This window comes from Pteronotus mesoamericanus, unplaced genomic scaffold (genome assembly GCF_021234165.1).
Source record: "Pteronotus mesoamericanus isolate MK-2021 breed Mesoamerican mustached bat unplaced genomic scaffold, CSHL_Meso_final contig_64, whole genome shotgun sequence".
In the NCBI taxonomy this organism is placed as follows: domain Eukaryota; kingdom Metazoa; phylum Chordata; class Mammalia; order Chiroptera; family Mormoopidae; genus Pteronotus; species Pteronotus mesoamericanus.
In genome coordinates this window covers 4,371,343-4,395,977 of record NW_026555224.1, presented here as the reverse complement: position 1 = coordinate 4,395,977, position 24,635 = coordinate 4,371,343, and the positions used below count along the sequence as shown (strand labels likewise).

Here is a 24,635-nt window from a genome sequence, read left to right as displayed (position 1 = left end):
CCATAAAATCAGAACTCTATACAGGCTTGATTTCTAAAACTTCAAATTAGCACTTATCAATCATTAGCTTATTTCTACCCTTCATTTAAAAGTACATAGATATGGCCCTGGCTGGTGTGGCTCCATGGATTGAGTGCCAGCCTGCAAACCAAAGGGTCGTCAGTTCAATTTCCAGTCTACAGCACACGCCTGGGTGGCAGGCCAGGTCCCCAAGCGGGGGTGTGGGAGAGGCAACCACACATTCATGTTTCTCTCCCTCTCTTTCTCCCTCCCCTCCCTAAAAATAAATAAATAAAAATCTTAAAAAAATACATAAATATGCTTCAAATGTTCTGGTTTTCTCCATTAATAATCTTTGATACACAGTCTCAAATGAATCTGACTGGATTGCTAAATTCCTAAAATTCAAGTGCCAAAAAGACTTTATGTATGAAAGTATTTGCCATATTAAGCAGGGGCCAGGTAGGAATTGAGCCAACAGTGAGAGGAGAACATGGGTTAGGGAAGCAAAAATGTTAAAAGTATCAAAGTTTATAGGCAAGAGTATCAAAGTTTAAGTGCTCTGAGTTATCTCACACAGGTCTTGAAATTTGCAGAGAGGGTCACTTCAACTATGAGCACAAGGTTCATCTTAAGCACAAAAGCTATAAATAGGCCACCTTTTACAATTGAGGCAAACGTTTGAGAAAGAAAGGCCAACAGGATTATGTTAACACCTATTTGCAATTGTAGAACCCTGACCCGGAATCCAGGCAAAGACACATACAACCCAAACTAAAAATGCCTAAGGAATGGAATGGAAATTTGGCTTTTATGCAGTGTTGGGATTATCCTTATATTAAGGATTAAGCCCAAGTCCTCTGAATTTAGTATCAAAATTAACTTCAAAATACTGAAGAAATATTTTCTATTACCTTTCAAGAACCTCTTAACCCTGATTAAAATATTATTTACCATGTAGGAAATTTAAGGGGGAAAAAGTATGAATGTGAAAATAAAAAGAACCTCAAATCTCACTATTAAAAGCTTGGCTTGTTTTAAGGTCTGTTTTCTAATAATAGAAAATAGGTTTTTTTTTAGGAAAAAGATCTTTTATTACTAAAATTCTTAACACATGGATAAACTGTGCAACAACTTATACTGTCCAAAATATATATACATACACAATCTCTTCCCCTCAGAACAACCCTGTTCCAGTGTTGGGTAAGCATGCTTATCATTATTACACAGGGAGCAAACAAGATCTGAGAGGCAATTCACACGCCTAAGGTCTGTAGATATTTGATATAGAATGGAGGGCTTAAACTTGGATCTTCTAACATTGAGTCCAGAGCTCCTTCCACACAGGTGGAGACCCACAGTTTAGGAATTACTGAAAATGCTTTATAAACTAATTATCTGTCCTCTGTTAAGATACTGATTTCAGCAAGTATTTATTGATTTTCTACTATGTGCAAAAAACAATAAACACAGCAACAGCCTTCAATGTTGCAATGGGAAATGGGGTAAGTGGGGTAGAGGAGGATAAAACAAATAAGTGTAATATATGGTAGAATACTGATAAATGTAGTAAAGGAAGCATAAAATGCTTTAAATTTCCAAAGACATGAGCTCTTGAAAGGATACCTTGAAAGGCCACACTACTTTGTTCTTTAAAAATTTTAAATATTTTTCAATTACAGTTTACTTTCAATATTATTTTGTATTGGCTTTAGGTATACAGATTACTGGTTAGAAACTCATACACTTTACAAAGCATTCCCCCCTCCATTTTTTCCAGTACTCACCTGGCACCACACATAGTTATTGCAATATTATTGACTATGCTGTACTTTATATCCCAGTGACTATTTTGTAGCTGCCAATTTGTACTTCTTAATCCCTTCACCTGTTTCACCCAGTCCTTCAACTTCTCTTCCGTCTAGCAACCATCTATGAGTTTGTTACAATTTTGTTTTGTTCATTTTTTTGAAACTGCCATAATTTATTTTATCATTTTTTATTATTCTGTTACAATTGTCCCAATTTTTCCCCTTTTGCCTCGCTCCCACAGTCAATTCCCATGCTGCTGTCCATGTCCATGGGTCATTCATACATGTTCTTTGTCTAGTCCCTTCCCCTTCTTTCCACCATTGTCCCCCTCCCCTCTCCCCTCTGGACACTGTCAGTGTGTTCCATGTTTCTATGCCTGTGGTTCTATTTGGTTCATTAGTTTATTTTTAATTCCGTTCTTCTGATTCCACATATAAGTGAAGTCATATGGGATTTTTAACTGCATATAATATCCTCTAGGTTTACATGTGCTGTCACAAATGGTAAGATTTCATTTTTTTTTTTAATAGGCCAGACTACTTTGAGTGGGATGTTCAATTTCTGTGGGGATAATGAAGGTTCCAAGAAGAGAAGCAACACAAATACAAGACTATATGTTGCTTCCATGACCGTTGGCACTTTAAGAGAATCTGATTTTGTCTGAGGGTGTCAGATCTCAATACTCTCCAAAACTTCTTTCTTCCCACTCACGGGGGAAAATTTTTGCTCTGGATTCTTGAAAAATTAGCTGCTCAGATTAACACCCAATAAAAGAGACAAAGGCTATAGGCATCTCTGAAGTCAATCATTACTTTCAATAGTTTATTTAATCTTTTTTACATTAAAAATGATATTCAACATACCACTGATCAATTTTTGTGAGCACTATTTGAAACCCCCTGATAGCCTTTGAAAGCATACTTGTAATTTTGTTTAGAAAATATCCCCTGGCTGGCCTGGCTCAGTGGACTGAGTGCCGACCTGCAAATCAAAGCGTTGCCTGTTTGATTCCTGGTCAGGGCACATGCCTGGGTTGTGGGCCAGGTTCCCAATGGGGGATGAGCAAAAGGCAATCACACATTGATGTTTCTCTCTCCTTCCCCCTCTAAAAATAAATAGTCTTTTAAAAAATAAAAAATACCCTTGAAAACTAGTCCCCTAGTTGTCTATTTCCAAAATGAGTCACAGTTTGGGGGGTTTTATCATAGTATATTCATAAATTCTGCACTATTTTTCATTTGCCATGAGTCATGTGTTCCAGGGCCATTTTTCTGAATTGTCTTATTTAAAATTTCTCTGGGTTGGTGGGATATATGCTGACTCTGGTTTTCAGATATATCTTTTTCTAAATTTAAAGAATAATCATGGCCCTGGCTGGTGTGGCTCAGTGGATTGAGTGCTGGCCTGTGAACCAAAGGGTCATTGGTTTGATTCCCAGTCAGGGCACATGCCTGGGTTGTGGGTCAGGCTCCCAGATGGGGGCGTGCAAGAGGCAACCACACATTGATGCAACTCTCTCTCTTTCTCCCTCCCTTCCCCTCTCTCTAAAAATAAGTAAATAAAATCTTTAAAAAAATTCATGCATTACATTTCTAATCAGGAAAACTCCCAATAAACATTCTGAAAAGTTAGTTTAAAACTTGTACAAGTTATTACATTCATGTAAAGTTCAAAAATAGACTAACCTAATCTAGAGTGTTAACCTGCTGGTCAGTGGGAGTGGTGACTGGAAGAGCTGATAAAATTCCCATTTCTTATCTGGGTGTTGGATGCATGTGTATATTTATAAAAATTCATTGAACAATATACTAAGGATTTGTGCTTTTTCTCTGTATGTATATTTTAATAAAAAATAGGACAAAATTGACATAAGGTTTGAATTAAGAAAAGAGTCCTTATAAAATTTAGGGGCTCCCAAAGGTTGAAACGATAAGAGGCACAGGATACAAGGGTCATCTTTTAGTATGGAACAGGCTTTGTCTGCCTGGGTACTTTTACACAAGCATCAGGCCTTCCTTTTTTAGACTATTAGTAAGAACTTAAAATTCTATGTTGTGATTTTTAAGTCAGCCCAGGCACAGATGTGAATCAAACAGGCAGTAAGACTGGTCTCTGGGAGTCCTCTGGCTGCTCAATGGGCTGAGCAAGCACTGCCATTCTACCTCTTCATTTCACTCCATCTCTACTGACTTTCATGAAACAATTTATAAAAAGAAGGAAAGAAGAAAGCCAACTGTAATGGCAGAGAAGAAACCTAGAAGTGTTGTTCTTATCTAAAAAAACCCCCAACAACCAGCTTTGGGTAAATTGTAACCTGTTGAACACTTAGATCTATGAACCAGTGCACTACATGCTCTGTTATAGAAAAGAAAGATTCAGAAAGTACTGTGATTACTTTCTCCCACAGCCACCTCAAAATTACAAGTAAATTATAGAACCACCACCCTTGAGAACCACCTGAAGACTAGCTGAGGAGACTGCCTATAACTAAGGATATAAATAAGCCACATGAAGACTGGTAGGATGGCCAGAAACTCCAAACAGACAGGTCTCACACCCACATGTGGTGACCGAGAATTGAGAGAGCTATCTCACCTGCGGAGGTAGCCCCTGAGGAACAAGGGGTCCCAGCCCCATACCAAGCCCCTCAGCCTGGAGCACCAATGCCAGGAAGAGGAGTCCCCACAACAGCTGGCTGTGAAAATCAGCAGAGATTCCATCCAGGTGAGATGAAGGGCTCCTGGAAACCAAGTTGTACTCTTAAAGGGAAGAGCACAAACTCACTCAAAAATACTTCCCCTTTAGCTCCAGAGAACAGATAGCAGCTGAAAAAGCACCAGGGACATACAAGGAGGAACTGAATTGTTTGGCTTCAGGGTGAAAACTTGGAGGTACAGCTTTCTCCAAGACATAAGTGCTGGCAGAGGCCACTGTTCCTTTGTTGAGCCCTCCACCTATAGAGCCAGGAGGCAGGCACAAAATCTGAGTCTCCGATCTGGCTAACACCACTCACCCACCCTGAATACAAATGAAGAATACAAATGGTGATTCCCCGAGAACCCATTCCACCCAACTAGTGTGCCCAGTCTGAGCCTCTTTCAGCAGCTGTTCCTCATAAGCAACCAGCCTCAGACTGTGCTGTGCACCTTCATAAAATCTCTCAAAGGTTTACAAAACCCAAACAAGCAGTGGCTGGCCTTGGTGTGCCCTGTGCCTTTTGCTAAGTGGCCCCAATCCTGGCACAAGTGGAAGCAGGCCTTGGTTCATGGGTAAGCCTCTTCCAGGAGCCTTCAAAATCAGGCCAGGCAGCTAACAACTGCAGATCATTTTGTAGCTCCTACCAGGTTAGTCCAGGCCGGACACAGGCAGCGGCTGACCTAGGTCTGCATTGAAAGCCGCCCACCCAAGAGGCCCCAGAACCAGCACATCCAGTGGCTGGCTTCAGAACACAGCAGGTCACCAACTGATTTCTCCACAAATTATACACCAAAAGAGTGGAATTCAGCAGGCACCAGAACCCAGCTATAACAAATCCCACTCTGGGTGGTCAGCCCCCACACAACAGCTCCCCACTGTGCCCATGGCCAGTTCTCACAGCCAGTCAGCCTGAGGGTCAATCCCACCCACAGATGTGCTGTGCTAACATATGCTGACAGCAATCAAGGTTCAACTACAACAGGAGGGCACTCACAACTCAGGAAGACTGTGCCACTGGGCCCCACAGGACACCTACTATGTAAGGTCACCCTTCCAAGATAGGAGATGTAGCAGATCAACCTATACATAGAAATAAACATTGGAAGGCAGCCAAAATGGGGAGGCAAAGAAGCATGTCCAAAATGAAAGAACAGGACAAAACTCCAGAAAAAGAACTGAATGAAATGAAGGCAAGCAATCTACCAGATATAGAGTTCAAAATTCTGGTTATAAGGATTTTCAGTGAACTTAGGGGAAGAACAGATAAGCTCAGTGACAGAAACCATAAAAAAGAACAAGCCAGAAATGAATACAATATTTGAAATGAAGAATACACTAGAAAGAATCAATAGTATATTAGATGAAGCAGAAAAATCAAAGCGGCAATTTTGAAGAAATGGTAGTAGAAGACAAAATCAGAACAGCAAAAAAAAAAAAAATTTTTTTTAAAAGATGAGGATACTTTAGGGATGACCTCTGGGACAATATCAAGCATAACAGCATTCACATCATACTGGTATCAGAAGGAAAAGAGAAAGCAAGGGATTGAGAATCTATTTGAAGAAATAATGATGAAAAACTTTCCTAACCTAGTGAAGAAAATAGACCAAAAAAGCTCAGGAAGAACAGAGAGTGCCAAACAAGATGAACCCAAAGAGGCCCACTCTAAGACACAAGACACATCATAATCAAAATGGCAAAGGTTAAAGAAAGAGAATCTTAAAGGCATCAAGAGAAAAGCAGTTAGTTATGGACAAGGAACTCCCACAAGAATGTGAGCTGAATTCTCAACAGAAACTTTGCAGGCCAGAAAGGATAGGTACAAAACAGTCAAACTGAAGAAAAGCAACATCCTACAGCCAAGATTACTCTACCAAGGAAAGCTGTAATTTAGAATCAAAGGAGAGACAATGAACTTCCCAGAAAATAAAAAGCTAAAGGAGTTCATCATCACCAAAGGACTATTACTATTAAAAGAACTGTTAAAGGAACTTCAAGAAAAAAAAGATAAAAAATATGAACAAGAAAATGGCAATAACTATGTACCTACTGACAATCCCTTTAAATGTAAATGGATTAAATGCTCCAATCAAAAGACAGAGGGTGGTTCGATGGATAAGAAAACAAGACCCTTACATGTGCTACCTACGAGAGAACAACTTCAGATCAAAAGACACAGACTGCAAGTAAAAGAATGGAAAAAGATATTTTATGAAAATAGAAACAGACAAAGAAAAGCTAGGCAGCAATACTAATATCAGACAAAATAGACTAAAACGAAGGCTATAACAAGAGAATAAGAACATTTCATAATGGTAAAGGGATCAATACAACAAGAGGATATAACCTTTGTAAACATTTATGCACCAACATAGGAGCAACTAAATACATAAAGTAAATATTGAAGGACATAAAGGGAGAGATGGACAGTAACAGTAAATAGGGGACTTTAACACCCCATTGACATCAATGGATAGATCATCCAGACAGAAAATCAACAAGGAGACAGCAGCCCTAAGTGATACATTAAAGCAGATGAATTTAATTGATATTTTTAGAATATTTCACCCCAAAGCAACAGAATATATATTCTTTTCAAGCACACATGGAACATTTTCCAGGATAGAACACATTAGGTCAAAGCAAGGCTCAATAAATTTTAAAAGACTGAAATAATATCAAGCATCTTCTTTCATAATGATGGTGTGAAACTGAAAATCAATTATGAAAAGAAAACTGAAATATAGACCAACAAATGAAGGCAACATAACATACTACTTAACGTGAATGGGTTAACTAGAGATCAAGGAATAAATCAAAAGATACCTTGAGACAAATGAAAATTAAAACACAACCCCCAAAATCTGTGGGACACAGCCAAAGCAGTTGTAAGAGCAAAATTCTTAGCAATAGGGGCCAACCTCAAGAAACAAGACAAATCTCAAATACACAAGCTAACCATACACCTAAAAAACTACATAAAGAACAAACAAAACCCAAAGTGAATAGAAATGGATAAACTTTTAACCAGACTCATCAAGAAGACAAGGACCCAAATAAATAAAATCAGAAATGAAAGTGACAATCCACACTGAAATACAAAAAATTATTTTAAAATACTACAAATAATTATTGCCAACATAATGGACAACTTGGAAGAAATGGATACACTTCTAGAAATATGGAATTTTCTGAGACTAAATCAAGAAGAAACAGAAAATTCAAACAAATTGATAACAATTAATGAAATCAAATCTCTAATCAAAATACTCTCATGAAACAAAAACCTTGAACCAGATGGCTTTACAGGTGAATTTTACAAAATATACAAAAATTTACCTATTCTCAAACCATTCCACAAAACTGAAGAGGAGGGAAGGCTCCCAAGCTCACTTTAGGAGGTCAGGATTACTCTAATTCCAAAACCAGATGAAGACATTACGAAAACAATTATAGGCCAGTACCCCTGATGAATATACATGCAAAAATACTTAACAAAAACCTTAGTAAATGAGTTCAGCAATACACTAAAGTAAATAAATAAAAATATGTATTTCTCTCTCAAACATCATGATCCTGGGATGCAAGTTTGGTATTGGGTTGGACAAAAAGTTCGTTTAGTTTTTTTCTGTACAATGCCTCTAGCAGTGCTTAGTTGTCTTTAACTTCATTTGAAACGTTGTTAGCATGATTGCATTTTGACAGCTGTCAGTGTGCACTTAAAAAAACGACATCAAAATTGGTGAATTTTTGTGCAGTCATTTTAATATTGATGATGGAAGAAGATATGCAACATTTTCAGTGTATTATGCTTTATTATTTCAAGAAAGGTATAGTGCAGAAAAAAGAAAGGTTTGTGCTGTGTACAGAGAAGGTGCGATGACTGATCAAACATGTCAAAAGTGGTGTGTGAAGTTTCTTGGTACTACTGACATTTTGTCCAAGAAATTCTTTGCTGAGGGCCGTTTTATGCATTGGAAGATGTTTAGCAGCACCCCTGGCCTCTACCCACTAGAAGCCAATATAAAGGGAGATAGCTGACATATTGATTTAGAAATATCCAAATCAATAAAGTTATTGGTGAAAATGAAAAATGTGTCTTATTTTACAGAAAAAAAAGTACTGCACTTTTTGGCCAATCTAATACAATATCCACAAGTCAATGAACATGATACACCATATAAACAAACTGAAGAATAAAAATCATATCATAACATCAATAGTTGCAGAAATAGCACTTTATCAAATCCAGCATCCATTTATGACAAAAACTCTCAGCCAGAGGGAATGGAGGAAACATACCACAACATAATAAAGGCCATATATGACACACTCACAGCTAACACCATACTCAGTGGGGAAAAGCTAAAAGCATTGCCTAAAATCAGGAATAGGGCAAGGATGTTCACTTTCACCACTCTTATTCAACATATTATTAGAAGTAAATGGGTGAAAAAGGTGAAGAGATTAAGGAGTACAAGTTGGCAGTTAGAGATAGTAATGTGATAGTAAAGTACAGCATAGGAAATATAGTTAATAATATGGCAATAACTAACAAAAATAACTTCCAGAAAATAGAACTATATGGAAGTCTGACAACCAAGGAGTTAAAGAAACATTCACCCAGGCTGGTAGAAAGGGTGGAAATGGGCAGCGAGAGCAGAGAGGAGGGGCAAGGCATCAACTGATGGACCAGATGGGCTGAACAAGGAGGCGGCTTCGGTGACTGGCAGATGGTCACACATTTGTCTGCAAGTAAACTAGGGGGAATGACTGCAGAGTGAGAAAGACTGTGTGCCCAGGGTTCCAGTGCATGCAATGTAAGGCCACAGAACATTTGGCCATAAAAACCTGTGGGGGTTGTGGTCGGAGGAGAAACTGCCAGTCTCTTGAAAGTGGGATGAGAGCTGAGCAAGCGGCATTGTTCCCTCTCTGACTCCTGCCCCACGTACAGTGCCACAGACACAACGAAGTGGGTTGCCCCACCCTGGCAAATACCTAAGGGTCCGCCTCTTACAATGCAACAGGTGTGCCAAAACAAATAAATATGGCCTAAATGAAAGAATAGATCAAAATTCCAGAAAAAGAAGTAAGTGACCAGCAGATAGCCAACCTATCAGAGGCAGAGTTCAAAACACTGGTAATCAGGATACTCACAGAAATGATTGAGTACAGACATAAAATAAAGGGAAAAGTGAAGGCTACACAAAATGAAATAAAGCAAAATATACAGGGAACCATCAGTGAAGTGAAGGAAACTGGGACCCAAATCAACAATTTGGAACATTAGGAAGAAATAAACATTCCCCTGGAACACAATGAAGAAACAAGAATTTTAAAAAATGAGGAGAGGCTTAGGAACCTCCAGGACAACTTTAAACATTCCAACATCTGAATCACAGGGGTGTCAGAAGGGGAAGAGGAGGAGCAAGAAATTGAAAACTCATTTGAAAAAATAATGAAAGAAAACTTGCCCAATCTGGGGAAGGAAATAGACATACAAGTCCAGGAAGCTCACAGTCCCGAAAAAACTGTTGGATCCAAAGAGGAACATGACAAGACGTATCCTAATTAAATTACTCAGGATTAAACCTAAGGAGAGAATCTTAAAAGCAGCAAGAGAAAAGCAGAGAGTTACCTACAAAGGAGTTCCCATAAGACATCCAAGATTACTCTATCCAACTAAGTTATCATTTAGAATGGAAGGGCAGATAAAGTGCTTCCCAGACAAAGTAAAGTTAAAGGTGTAAAGTTCATCATCACCAAGGCCTTATTATATGAAATGTTAAAGGGACTTATCTAAGAAAAAGAAGACCAAAACTATGAACAGTAAAATGACAACAAACTCACAACTATCAAAACTGAACCAAAAAAACCCGAAAAACAAAAACAAAATAAGCAAACAACTAGAACAGGAATAGAATCACAGAAATGAAGATCACACAGAAGGTTACTGGTGGCGGGGGGGTGGGGAATGGGAGAAAAGGTACAGGGAATGAGAAGCATAATTGGTAGGTACTGAAGAGTTGTAAGACTTCTGGCCAGGATGGAGGCAAAGGTAGATACACTTTACCTCCTTGCACAACCAAAAGAACAACAAATTTAAAAACAAAAAAAATAACCAGAACTGCCAGAAAATCAAGCTGTATGGCAGTCCAGCAACCAGGGAGTTAAAGAAGAAACATTCATCCAGACTGGTAGGAGGGGTAGAAATGGGCACCTGGGATAGAGAGGACATGTGGCAGGCAGCGGCTAATGGACCGAGCAGTTCCACATTTGTGTGTGAATAAACCATGAGGAACAGCTGGGGAGCACAATACAGGGTTCCAGTGCCAGAAAAGAAAGCTTCAAAACCTCTGGAGGTAAAAAATCTGTGCGGGTTGCAGGGAGAGGAGAAACTCCCAGCCTCACGAGAGAGTTCATTGGAGAGAACCACAGAGTCCTAGAAAGTACACAAACCCACCCACCCAGGAATCAGCACCAGAAGGGCCCAATTCGCTTGTGGGTAGCAGGGGAAGTAACTGAAAGCCGGTGGAGAGCTGAGCAAGTGGCTTTGTTCCCTCTCGGACCCCTCCCGCATAGACAGTGTCACAACTCAGCGACCGGGGTTGCCCCGCCCTGGTGAATACCTAAGGCTCTGCCCCTTCCTACATAACAGGTCCGCTGACACAAAGAAATATGGCTCAAATGAAAGAACAGATCAAAGCTCCAAAAATAGAACAATGAACAGAGAGCCAACCTATCAGATGCACAATTCAAAACACCAGTAATCTGGATGCTCACAGAAATGGTTGAGTATGGTCACAAAAATGGAGGAAGAAGTGAATGAAGGCTATGCAAAGTGAAACAAAGAAAAATATACAGGGAACCAATGGTAAAGGAAAGGAAACTGGGACTCAAATCAATGATTTGAAGCAGAAGGAAGAAATAAACATTAAACCAGAACAGAATGAAGAAACAGGAATTCAGAAAAATGAGGAGAGGCTTAGAAACCTCCAGGACAACTTTAAATGATCCAACATCTGAATCATAGGGGTTCCAGAAGGAGAAGAGGAAGAGCAAGAAATTAAAAACTTATTTGAAAAAATAACGAGGGAGAAATTCCCCAATCTGGTGAAGGAAATAGTCTGCCAGGAGATCCAGGAAGCTCAGAGTCCCAAAGAAGTTGGACCCAAGGAAGCTCACACCAAGGCACACCATAATTACATTAGCCAAGATTAAAGATAAGGAGAGAATCTCAAAAGCAGCAAGAGAAAAGGAGACAGTTACCTACAAAGGAGTTCCCATAAGACTATCAGCTGATTTATCAAAAGAAACCTTGCAGGCAAGAAGGGGCTGGCAAGAAGTATTCAAAGTCATTAAAGTCAAGGATTTATATCAAAGACTACTCTATCCAGCAAAGCTATCATTTAGAATGTAAGCGTAGATAAAGTACTTCCCAGATAAGGTAAAGTTAAAGGAGTACAGTATCACCAAGGCCTTATTATATGAAATGTTAAAGAGACTTATCTAAGAAAAAGAATATTGAAAACTATCAACAGTAAAACAGAGGGGTGGGGGAGGTAGAAGAATGGGGGAAAAGGTACAGGGAATAAGCAGCATAAATAGTAGGCACAAAATAGAGAGGGGGAGGTTAAGAATAGTATAGGAAATAGAGAAGCCAAAGAACTTATATGTACAACCCATCCATGGACATGAACTAAGCAGGGGGAAATGCTGGGGGGTGGGGTGGTGTATGGTGGAGGGGTATAAAGGGGAGAAAAAAAATGGGACAACTGTAATAGCATAATAAAATATATATTTAAAAAAGGATGGAAAATTACATGAGCTTGTAAGAACTAGAGATATTAACAGATCTTAATAAATAGTGGATATAAATATATTAATAGTTTATGGGAAAAAATAAGAAGCATAATTGGTAGGTACAAAATATCGAAGGGGAGGTTAAGAATATTATAGGCAATGGAGAAACCAAAGAATTTATATGTATAACCCATGGACATGAACTAAGGGTGGGGGAATGCTGGAGGGAATGAGGGTACTGGGCAGAGGGGTATACAGGGGAGAAAGAAGAATGGGACAACTGTAATAACATAGTAAGATATACTCAAAAAATAATATTGTAATAACTATGTACAAGTGGGTACTAGACTTACTGGGGATGACTTCATATCTTATATAAATCTCTAATCACTATGCTGTACACCTGAAACTAATATAATATGGTATGTCAATTGTAATTGAAATATTTTTTAAGAAAAAGAAAAGAGATTCGTGAAAATGTTTTTGGAAGTACTACAAGCTAAACTTTCTTGAATAGCTCATAGATGTATTTCATTTTATATATACTTAATCATTAAGGTCTAAACTGGACACTTCATTTTCATTACACTTTGCAGCATCTCATGGAAGACATTAGATGATGGGGTGTTGTTTGTAGATTTGAAGAATCTCAAAGACCTTTGGAGTTCTTCAGACTGTTAGCCATCTGTCTTAACTGTTTAATCATCTCCAATGCCACAGAAAACAAAGACAGAAAGATAAGTTACTTGGATCATGAAACTATTGTGTTTGTGATCTCCTATAGGAACAATAGGCATCATTCTATTAATTATGCAAATATTTGGACTATTTTCCATCTATACTTGGGAGATTTGCCAAAATACCAGTAATAGCATTCAGTTATAGTGACTTCATAAAGAAACATCAATCCACCCTGGCTGACGTGGCTCGGCTGGTTGGAGAGTCATCCTGTAAACCAAAAGGGTCTGTTCAACTACCATGCAGGACACATGCTTAGGTTGCAGGTTCCATCCATGGGCACGTATGGCAGGCAACCTATTGATGTCTCTATCACATTGATATTTCTCTCTCTGTCTCTCTCTGTCTCCCCTTCCTCCCCCTTCCTCTCTCTCTCAAATCAATAAGTATATTCTCAGGTGAGGATTAAAAAACAAACCCCATCAATCCAATGTATTAAGACTATGCAAATCTAAATACAAGTAAATATGTATCACAGTATATAATGTCTTCATGTTTATGCACCAGGACCTCTGTGTGAAATCTTTCAACTACTTGATAAACAAAGTCTATGAGCCAAAGTAGAAATGAGTTACATAACCATATATGACATTTGGCTAGTTAATATTTTAAGAATGCTTGGTTTTTCTTCATTTTTGATTTCTGCAAAACTGTGGAAGTACTTAAATTCATTTCATGTATGCCATGTTCTATGCTCTTTTGATGTTGAATGTGCTCTTTTGATGTAAAAATGGTAGCTGATGATTTCAATATCATTACAAGCTGTACTTTGCTAGAATTATAAAAGTGTATTTCAGTCACATCAGTGGCTATATTCATAAATTCTGATGAAGGAAAAGATTATTATACATACTTTAATTATAGCTACAATGTAAAATTAAGGATATTGAGATTATAAATTTACCTTACTTTTGATGATTTATTTATTTGCATTCAAAAACTGATATTTGTGTAACTTTGATTGCTTTGAAGTCAAGGACTGCGTAATTCTACTTGTTTGAATTTCCGGCATTGGGTTCAGTATATTGATATAATAATCAGAGCTCAGTAAGTTCTTATCATTCTTCTAAGTTCTTTTACACGTGGACAATAGCTGGTTCTACTGTACCATCTGGGGTGGGGATAGGAGTGGGGGCAGAAGGGAAGGGTAGATGCAAGCAAGAAGCTTCAACAGTGTGAGTAGTTTTCTTTCTTAAAATGGATAGTGGATACACAGGTGTTCATTGTATTTATTTTCTTACACCTCTTTGCATAATTCATTTTTAAAAGAAAAAAGTAAAACTAAGTACAATATTCATAGATTTATTTTATTTCACAGACTGGCAAATACTGGTTTATTTACTTCAATATACTTCACCAAAAATGCAGAGAGAAATGAGTTGGGAAAGCCTAATAAAATTAGAATTCTACCTCTCGGCCCTCTCTGATAGCTTTTCTTCTCAATGAAGTCTGCGTTCTAAATTAAACATTACTTTTAATTGAAAGTGTCATTGTAGCAGAATATGATTGGTGTAACAGCAGCAAGATGTCATGCCTCCAAGTGTAACTCTTCCACTAAGTAAATTACCTCAATTTCCTGTAACTGCTCCTGATTGGTTGTGTACATCTGCTGAAGAGAATCCTCCAACTCTGTGTTCCGATCCAGTAATGTCTTCCCAAGCTCAGCAGCAAGTTGGAGATCTAGAACAACAAATAAAGAATGCAAATGATCTCACTGCAACATTTTATATAACCCAGTCCTTAAGAACCAAGACCCAACACAACATAGAAAGTTTAAGTCAGATCCTTGTGGAAGATGAAATAGCCCAGTAGGAAACCTGAGTCCTACTTAAGGTCCAGTTGAACTGGGGCCCTCCATTTGTAACGTGCTCTCTTATGTACCCCTACTTGTGAGACGTGAAGAAGACAGATGTACTTTATGGAGATGTATTCATTAGTCTAGGAATGATCATTCAGCATTGTGACTTCTAAGATCATAATCACTTGCTAATGAACTGAATTTATTCATATCTGATCATTTACTTTTTTTGGACAGAGCCTCGACCAAAGTACAGGCAGATATTTAAATAGTCTCTAAAGTTCCTAAGAAATCTGGCTGTTGTGAATGTGTTAATATATTATTGCAACTGTCAAAGCAAAGTTTGTTTTTACAGGTCCTGGCCTCCAAAGGACACTAAAAATTATTAAGTAAAAAAAAATATATCTCCAATATGAACACTGTTCATTTTTTCTACTTCTCTCACATCCTTCTTCAAGATGAGCAAAACAGACAAGCAGCACAGCTATACTTTTTGAGGTAATCACATGTCAGTAGCTCATACAGTACTTTGATGTAGCACAGGATCATATTTCTATTTTAAACCTCATTTTTCAACTCTCTTCTTAGGCATATATGCACATAAGACAGGATTTGTGTTATATGCAAGCTCAGAAATAAAAATTTAATGATACCAAAAACTACACAAGTTCTAACATAATTAACTGAAGTCACTATCTGCATAGTAAACTTCACAGAGGTCCTTTAATATAGTAGGAAATGCATTCAGCTGAGTATGACATGGGCCTTTAAAGGTCTACACTTATTATTGTTGTCTAGGGACAATGTGATTGTAAAATCAAATGAAATAATACAGATGGAAGTACTTTACAAACTAAGTTGCAATACAAAGCCAAAGAATGAATATGTTTATTGCTAGGCACTATGCTAAGCTTTGGATACAGAATGGTAAATATAAGGAAGTTCTTGCTTCTCTAGATTAACAGTGGAGTCAGACAACAAGCAAGTAGATAAACTTGCAAACTGATAAACACTCTTCAAACATGCATGCATGCATACATTTAATAATACCAGTGAGGAACAGAGTGAGGAAAAAAACATGGAGTCATTATAGTCAAGCTGCTAAATTACTATAGTGAAATAGGCTGAGGCCTGAAGAAAAATGATTCTACTCTTTTTAAACCAGCCTAGGAACTTAAACTTTCGACCTTTCCAGTCAAAAGCCAATGCCTGCATCTCAGCGGCTGATTACCCCATGAAGGACTAAGGAAACAATGTTCACATATCCAGACCACCTGACATCCATGATCCAGTCCACTCCAGTGATCCAGAGGATGACTATCTTGGACCAATCCAAAGGTTAAGATTGCGGGACTGATTTTTCTCAAGGATGTATTTTTTATTATAAGAACCATTAGCTTTTCTTTCATCTTCAAAACATCCTGGGTTTTGCCTAGAGGCAATGAAATGTTTTTCATTTGTGAACCTTAAGACATTTGAATAAATCTTTATCATTTATTTCTAGCAATGGGTTTACAACTTTTGAGTCCATGTGACACCAGGTAGTATTCTGGACACTGGGGATATAAGAATGAACTTAGCTAAATAATTCCCTGCCCTCCTGGAGCTTATATTCTATTGGGAGAAATACATGACAAAATATATGATAGCAGGAAGTGCCAAAGAGAAAAAATAAAACAAGGAAGGGGAATAGGAAGAGTATGGAAATGGGAGGTTGAAATTTAATAATGTAACACAGGTGACAGAATTAAGATATGAAGAAACAGAATAAACAACCCATGTAGATCTACCTAGGTGACCAGCATTTCAGGCAGAGGTAAATCAGAGGGCTCTGAGATTGGCCAGCTTTGTAAGACCCAACTAAGGAGGTAAAGATTTTGGCTTTTACTGAGTGAAATGTAACTCAGTGACAGGATCACGCTGGCTGCTGTGTAAACAGACTGAAAGGGACAAAAGTGAAAGCAAGGTGACAAATGGACACTGAAATCATCTGGGTGGAACACGATGGTGGGGCTTGCACTGGGATGACAGAGACGGAGATGGAGAGAAGGGATAGGATTCTGGATATATTCTGAAAGTAGAGCTAAAAGGGTGTGTTAACCCAACTGGATACAGAGTGAGAAAAAAAAGAACAAAAATGGATCTGGTGATAATAAACAAAGGATCTACTTTAGAAAGGGTAGACACAAGGAAAGTCACTCTGAGGAGACATTTAGCTAAAGCTGGAAGGATAAGGATCTCACCATATAAAAGCCAGTGTGATAGAAGCATAAGGGGAAGAGGTATGCGATGAAGTTGGAGAAGTAGGCAGGGATCAGATCGTAACAAGATTTTATAGGCCCTGGTAAAGAAAGTTTGACTTTTATTCTAAGTATGATGTTAAGTAATTTTACTTAATGTCATACAAATATTTATTATGAGTATTTGTTATAAAAACAGGGAACCATACTATATGATTTTTAAACTTAATTTTTAGAGGTTGACAAGGTTTATATCTATTCATAACTACTGATATTAAAACTCAACGTAAAATAAATGATAACAGAAAAGCAATACATTTTGTCACCTGGTACTATTCATTCCAGTATATAATTAGTATCCTACTTGGTTGGTTTTCCCTCATTAGGAAAAAACCACAGCAGCAAAATTGACCATACACCATTCCAGCTCATATTAAACATTTAACTCCCATTTAAAATAAACCAATGTACTGTTGGTAGAGAGGTGTTAAAATACATTCTCTATGACTTAAATATTAATAGTGCCTATTAATATACTAAAGATTTCAAATAACAAGTCTATGAAATAAAATCTTGTATTCAAAGTACGTAGAACCTTTACAAACAGCTCAAATCATGTAAGAAACATTCATCTTTATATGTTTTCAAAGTATTAAGCCCAGTTTTTCAGACGCAACAAGTTTAAGCACAAAGGTGCTAACTGACCTGATCAAATCTACAAGTCACAGGTGAAACAGAAACTCCTGTCACCAGGTTCTAACTCTCACTCTCATCGCCATTCTCTACTTTGCTACCCACATCTACAGAGCTTTAAGACTATTGACAGGTGTGTCCAACACATTTCTTTAAGGTAGAGAGTACAGATTCCCCTAGTTGAGGTACTTAATCTTTTTGCTTGTTTTCACAGATGGCAATGAGAAACTAGAGTTGAGCTACCTAGCTTTTACTGCCGGTTCTCTCAAACAAAGTAAGTACAACCCTAGGCAAGTTAATACCTTGTCTTTACCAAGTGAAAAATGGAACTATGTACAGCTAAAGATATTCCAGAAATAATTATTTTGTACTCATAGGGTATGTAATGTGTATACACAGTGCTACATAGAAGCTACCACATTGTATTAAAGACAAACATGACCTAGACATTACTTAAATCTCTCCTGGCCTGTTTTAAAGTTTAGTAATTTCTCACTGGAAAGGATCTGAGACTTAGCAACGATGGTGTTAACTAGCAGTCAAAACCTGAATCAAGACTAACTTCACCCTTACCTACTTCCATTCTGTTATGGAACCACCAGTGCTATGTTATACACAGCCAGGAACAGCTCTCCTGCTTCAGAAAAGAGGGACACTAAGTAAAGCATTCTTCCAGTCAACAGCAACCAGAAAACACTTGAGACTTGTCCTCTCTCAGCCCTTATTTCCAGTTAAACAAAGCCCAACTTTGCTCAGTAACCTCAAGCCTCAGTCTCCTTCATATTTCATTGGCTGTTTAGGATAGAATTCTAGCAAGACAAGTATCAACTACAAGAAAGCACCTGTGAAGTAACACTGTATAAGAGGATATTACTTCACCTGTTAGTTGAAGGACAAGGGACCTTCCTTGGTCTTTAAAAAAAAAGTTCATTTCCTGTCATGTAGCATATGGCTTCCATAACCAAATGGAGCCAAAAGCTGGCAGCAAGCCCAAGAAGGTTTTCAAAATAATTAGTGGGGGAAATGGGAGAGTATTGAATGTTCTTTATTATTGTTTTTAAGTAGGACACAAAAGAAAAGACAACACAGTTTTGAAGTCGTATGTACCTGTTCACCTATTTTCCAATAAGGATTTTCATTAAGAGGATGTCTTTTCTAAATCCTATTGAACTGGCCTTGGGGCACTAAAAACACTGCAGATTTACTGTGGGCTTGAGAGCCACAACCTAGCAATACCTTCATGTTTAATTCTTTCACTAATCAGCCTTTGCAAGTGATAATAATCCATTTTAACACTGTACACTGTTAGCTTTAAACAGATACTCCACTCAGCCCTATGTCTAGGCAGAAAAAAATCAGCTCCAGCAGCCAGAGTGAATTTTTAAAAGGATCTCTCTTCCAGAATTTGGAAACCTTTAAATTCCACTGCTTTTATATTTTGTTTTCCTCAATTTTTTCCAAAACCATGAGGACAACATATTCCTATGTTTGCTGTGGTTTGTACCTGTAATTCAATAATATTAAGGCCGAAAGCTTTTCCTATTACAAAGTCAAATGCATCATTTGGTGATGCTTATGTGTTACTCCTGTTGCCAATGTTACTATAATTGGGAAAGCAAAAAACCTGAATATAAACATCAAGAAAAACGATGATGTCAGTTTTAATGACCCTCCAAACAGTGATTCAGCGAGTTAGTTACACACACTAGGAAAATGTACTCATCTTGAAAAGATGAAGGAGTAGGAATCTTAGAATTCCTTTAAACTAAGACTTCATTTGCTGATCCATGCAGTAAAAACCTGAATCCTTATTTTAAGCTTGCACAGCTCACCAAACGACAATTACAATAGCAGCTGGTCTAAAAGAAAATCCAGTCTCTGAAGTCTTTTCACCTTGCTCTCAGGGGCACATTTCAAAGCAAGCACCGCCATTACCTGTACAGAAAGCTCCTGCTGTCCCAGAAAGGATCAAACCCACAGAGACCATCGTCAGTATTCTTCCTGTGCCAACTCAGCCCTCTAACAAAAGACAATCTCTGCATCAAAGTGTTTTGTACAAGCATAGGGTTTTCTCCTTCTGCCTGCACACAGCTTTACATGTTTCTAAAAAGGTATGAATAGTAGACCAGAGCCTTGTGAGGTTAAATTTTTTCAGCAATTTTAAAAAGAATGCCCCAGCAAACTTTGATTAAAAAAAAAAAAAAAAATCAATCTACCTAAATAATGCTTCTATTGCTAAAGGAAAAAAACCTCATAGTTCTATGAGAATGGGATCTTAAAAAGTTGTTTTAGTAGTTCTCTCCAAACAAGGCTTGCTCAGTAACATTAATACAGGCAGACCTCAAAGATATTATAGGTTTGGTTCCAGACCACTGTAATAAAGTACGTATCACAATAAAGTGAATCATAATCTTTTTGCTGGTGGGAAGTATTGCCTTCCATTGAAAAATGCAATAGCTGTGTAATGCACCTAAGTGAAATGCAATAAAACAAGGTCTGCCTGTAGTGAGGATGTTAAACAGATAAACAGACAGATGTCTGCACTTGATAAAACCCCACTACATTTGCTTATCAGTGTGTTTAACAGGACAGGCATATTCACAAGTTATGATCTTTTGAATTTCACATCTATTCATACCTTGCACGCTTGGTTATGACATACAGGGTTATGTCAAAGTCCACTGTGATAATGATTGTAAAAGTCCTTTGAGAAGCACAGAATAACTTCCAAATGCGAACGGGCACTAAGGAGGTTCAGATCTGTGTTCTTTAAGGCTTCATTAACTTGAACACCTGATGACCTCCTTCTGCTCAGAGGTTAAAGAGTTCTACATGTAACCCCAACAAGTGGCATTTGCTTCTCAAGTAGATTGAAACATTACAACTGCTTGTTCCTAACAACCTCCCACAGCATAAAGTGCATTGTGGATTAAGGTACTTTATAGAAGAGAGCCATGGAAACAGTAATCCTGGATGAGAACCTCAATTTAGTCCAACAAATAATTAAAATTGAGCTTCTATTATGTGCTACATATGATGCTAGATTCAAAACAAAACAAAACAAAACAAAAAACAAGCCTGTACAGATCTATCTTCTTAAAGGCAGGGAAGAAAAATATTTAGCTTTGATTATACAAACTGCTTACTTTATTATAAAGAAATGTTTCAATTGCACAATGGTTGTCACATAAATCCTGGAGAAAGTATCAAACTAGGCCATCGATCCTAAAGGGAAATTCTGAAAACAGGCTTGTTAACATGTAAGACAAATTTGTCTTGTGGACATAGAGAACTTAATGGGCAATACTGCACTGCAGCCGTTTAATAGCTTCTACTACCCAAGTGTAATGGTGAACTACTTTGGTTTAAGTGACTGTCCTGTCCACAGCATATTGATTTAAGAAATCACCTTCCCCCAAAGAAGTGTGTTTCATTTTCCTTTACTAAGTGTGAGTCATTCAAGCATACATTCCCTCCCTCCACCAAGTTCAACGGTTATCATGGTTATTTAATATTCACATAAATGAAATGTTAAACTTCAGTGCAAGTTAAAATTGAAAAAGTTGATTTACAAAGAATTGCAGAAAAGGAAGATGCCTGAAAAAATTTTCTGAGGATTATTCAGTATAGTGGTTAAGAAAGTTTGTTCTGGAGTTTGGAGTGGAATACTAGTTCCCTCAATAACAGTATCTACTTCTACCTCCATAGCTGTTGGGAGGATAAAATGAAACCGGTGTTAAGGACCAGTCAGCGCCCAGCACCCGAAAAGTGTCCCCCAATACTAGGTTCCTGTTATTAATATGCAAAAGAAGGGGCGTGCTGTCTCCAAATAGAGGGTTGTCTAAGGTTCTTCTGTGGAGACACACCATCAGCAAGTTTTTAACAAGCTAGAGTTCACAGTGAAGGAGGAGGCAGAGGGAGAAACGCGTCTTCCAGCTCACCAGATGCCCTCAAGTCATTTCAGGGCATCTGGTGAACTGTGCCTAAGCAATTCTTCCCCCAAGAGTCTAACATGTCACTAGAAGAAGCTGTATACCAATGGTAACGAAGAGACAGGGTTTGGACAGCGACTGTGACTCCTCCCCTCTATTAACTCGAGGGAAGACACTTGGTCGCTTTGGCCCCCGCTTTTCTTCCTTAGAAAATGGGGCCGACAACAAAAAAAAGTTACCCCCCGCCCCGAGTTATTGTGCAGATCCCGTTTGTGCCCAGAGCTTCGCACAGGTCCTGCACAGCGCACCGAGGCCCGTGCCACCACAGCAGTTCGCACCCGCGCCGCTGCGATTTCCCCAGAGGAGCCTGGTGTTTATAGCCTGGAGGACTGCGGGGAGGACTGACCCGGAATAGCGGGGCAGACAGTGCCGGGCGCAGAGCTTGCGGTCCACACGCGCTAATGGTGATGGTAACAACTGCGCAGCCGCCCGGGTCCTCGCAGAGCCTCTCCGGGAGGGATAGGCAGGTGCGGCCACTCCCTATGCCAGGTGAGCCCGGCCCTCCCCAGCACTTGGGGTCCCTCGGTCGCAAGCAAACGCAACCTGTCAACAGCTTCGCCGCCCGCAGTCTCTCCGGCCAGGCCGCCCACCCGCCGCCCACGGCCTCACCTTGCTGGAGGTCCTGGTGGTCGTACCACGATTCGTCCTCCTTCATCTCGAACTCTTCCATCAGGTTTTCCGCCAGCATCTTGGTCGGTTCTCCCGGGGGCAGTGGCCCCCGCCGCCTCCGTCCCGCCCCAGCCGCTGCCCCGGGCGCTCCACCGGCTCCTCCGCCCTCAGCCAGAGCCGCCCTCGGGCGGGACAAGCCGCCGCGTTGCCTGTCTGGAGCCGCCTGCCAGCTCGCCTCGAGCCTCCCAAAGGTCCCAAAGTCCAGCAACCCGGCCCGACTGCCCTAGCCGGCTCTCGGAGGCGGCTCCTCAAGCCGCAGCCGGGCCCAACGTGGCACTTCTGCAGAGCCCTCCCCGACCGGGGCGGCAATTCAAACCCCCAGCTGTTCCTTGACCAATCGCGAGCGGGCCGCTGGCCGAGCGACAGCTAGCTTGTCCAATCGCACCTCAACCGCAGGGCCGCGGGTCGCTCAGTCTCTAGGGCAAGCAGCCAATGGAAACTCTGTAGGAAACAAAGAAGGCGGGGAAAGCGAAGGGTGAGGCTCGAAGCCCCGCCCCCTTCCCCGTGTTGAGTTGTGGAATCGAACTGGTAGGACCGTGTTTGGACTTGGAACTTCTGGGGCCGCTGTGGTGGTTGTCTCGCCTGGGAGACAGCCAGCCAGTGGTCAGGCTTCGTGGGCTGGAAGGCACGGATTCGGCCTTGAGTGTGACTATTATACTGCGGCGTCCCTCCTACAGGCGGGGGCGCAGAGGGTGCCGGGAACCCGAGGTCTTCGTCTCCGTAGACGCTCTGGTCTTTTGATTCCCAGGTTCTTTCTTCTAGATGCGGGGAAATTAAGGTGGGTCGGGAGTTGAGGGATGCCACACATTTTCTTTTTGACAACTGGGAGTGATCCCATTAAAACGACGGGCCCCAGGCGCACTTGGGAACCTGGTGGCGGAGGGGATGCAGTTGAAGCTATCTCCTTAGAAAAAAATTGTAAGCAACTTTGTAAGAGATTTTAAAAGGTTCAGAGGTCCCAGTTTAAGCCTCTGAGATCACGACATTGCACCTGGAGAGAAGAGAATGCAGAGCTCTTTTAGAGCAGACTACCAACAAATACATGTAAAAGGAATAATGGTGTTAGAAGGTAATAATCATAGTAAAAGAGGAATGGTAAACTCACAAATCCCTTTCTTCTCAATCCAGGTATCCTAAAAGGCAACTTATTACTGATCGGCTTTTTATTGCTAGATTGAAAAATAAGAAAGCTAGGTCCCGTGTAAAGCCTTTACTGCCCTATTGTCAGTATTCTGGTAGAGATAATAGTCCAGAGCCAAAAGAAAATAAAACCATCTTATTTTCCAAGTTACTACAGACAGAGCTCTTTGGAAAGAGAGATGGTTGGATGTAGGACTTGCTGACGGTGATTTGTAGAAGTTGAAGGGCTAGAATCATGAATCTGATCTTCAAGAGACTCATCTTCTATAGTTCACTAATCTGCAAGATTGAAAGTGCTAGCTTTTTTCATCGTGATAAATAGCCCATTTTGACCCCAAATCAAATGGGAAAGTATATTGAAACATTCTTTTAAATTCTCTTTCAAAAAGTAAGAAATACGTGGAGAATTATCTGGAAGTTATTGATAGTTTAAAATGACCCCCTCTCCCCCCAAAAAACAACACTCTCTGGCAAGAAAGCTCAGTTGTTCAGAGCGTCATTCATCATTCGGTGCACCAAGGTTGCAGGTTCCATCCTGGGTCAGGGCACACAAGAAGCAACCAATAAATGCATAAATAAATAACAACAAATCGATCTCTCTAAAATCAATAAATTAAAAAGAAGTGCTTTCTGCCTTTTGATATTAGTGAGTTCTTAAAAAAGGGTGCTGTTGACGGAAAGTTTTGTTTATTTTTTCCTGGAAAAGCTTGAACAAAAGCTGCACTAAAAAAAGGTGTTAACCTTCAATGCTAAAAGCCCTGCCTTGGAGAGGTCCCCAGCATTCTTTGGGAATCTACGTAGTTATAGCTTAGAAGTAATCATGAGCAGCCTCTTCAGCAACGTAATTATTGGTTTTAGTAGTAGTTTAGTGAGTAATGACCCTGATGGTATTTAGTGCCTCTGCCTAGCCTAATCATGGCACTGTTTTGCTACTTCTAAACTTTTTGTATCCCTGGCCAGGTGGCTTAGTTGTTTGGAACATCCATGCACCAAAAGGTGGTGGGTTCAATCCCTGGTCAGGGCACATACCTAGGTTGCGGGTTCGATCTATGG

General features: G+C 39.5%; 1 protein-coding gene across 1 annotated transcript in view; it reads right to left on the bottom strand.

The window, feature by feature from the left end:
* Nucleotides 1-22,730, bottom strand: part of CDR2 (cerebellar degeneration related protein 2) — a 32,981-nt gene extending 10,251 nt beyond the window's left edge. The window contains exons 1-2 of the mRNA XM_054580908.1: nt 22,383-22,730; nt 14,618-14,730 (exon numbers count right to left, since the gene is read on the bottom strand). Of these exons, the coding sequence (XP_054436883.1) occupies nt 14,618-14,730; nt 22,383-22,461 (192 nt within the window). The 5' untranslated portion in view covers nt 22,462-22,730. The remainder of the gene's footprint in view (nt 1-14,617; nt 14,731-22,382) is intronic.
* Nucleotides 22,731-24,635: the final 1,905 nt, after the last annotated feature.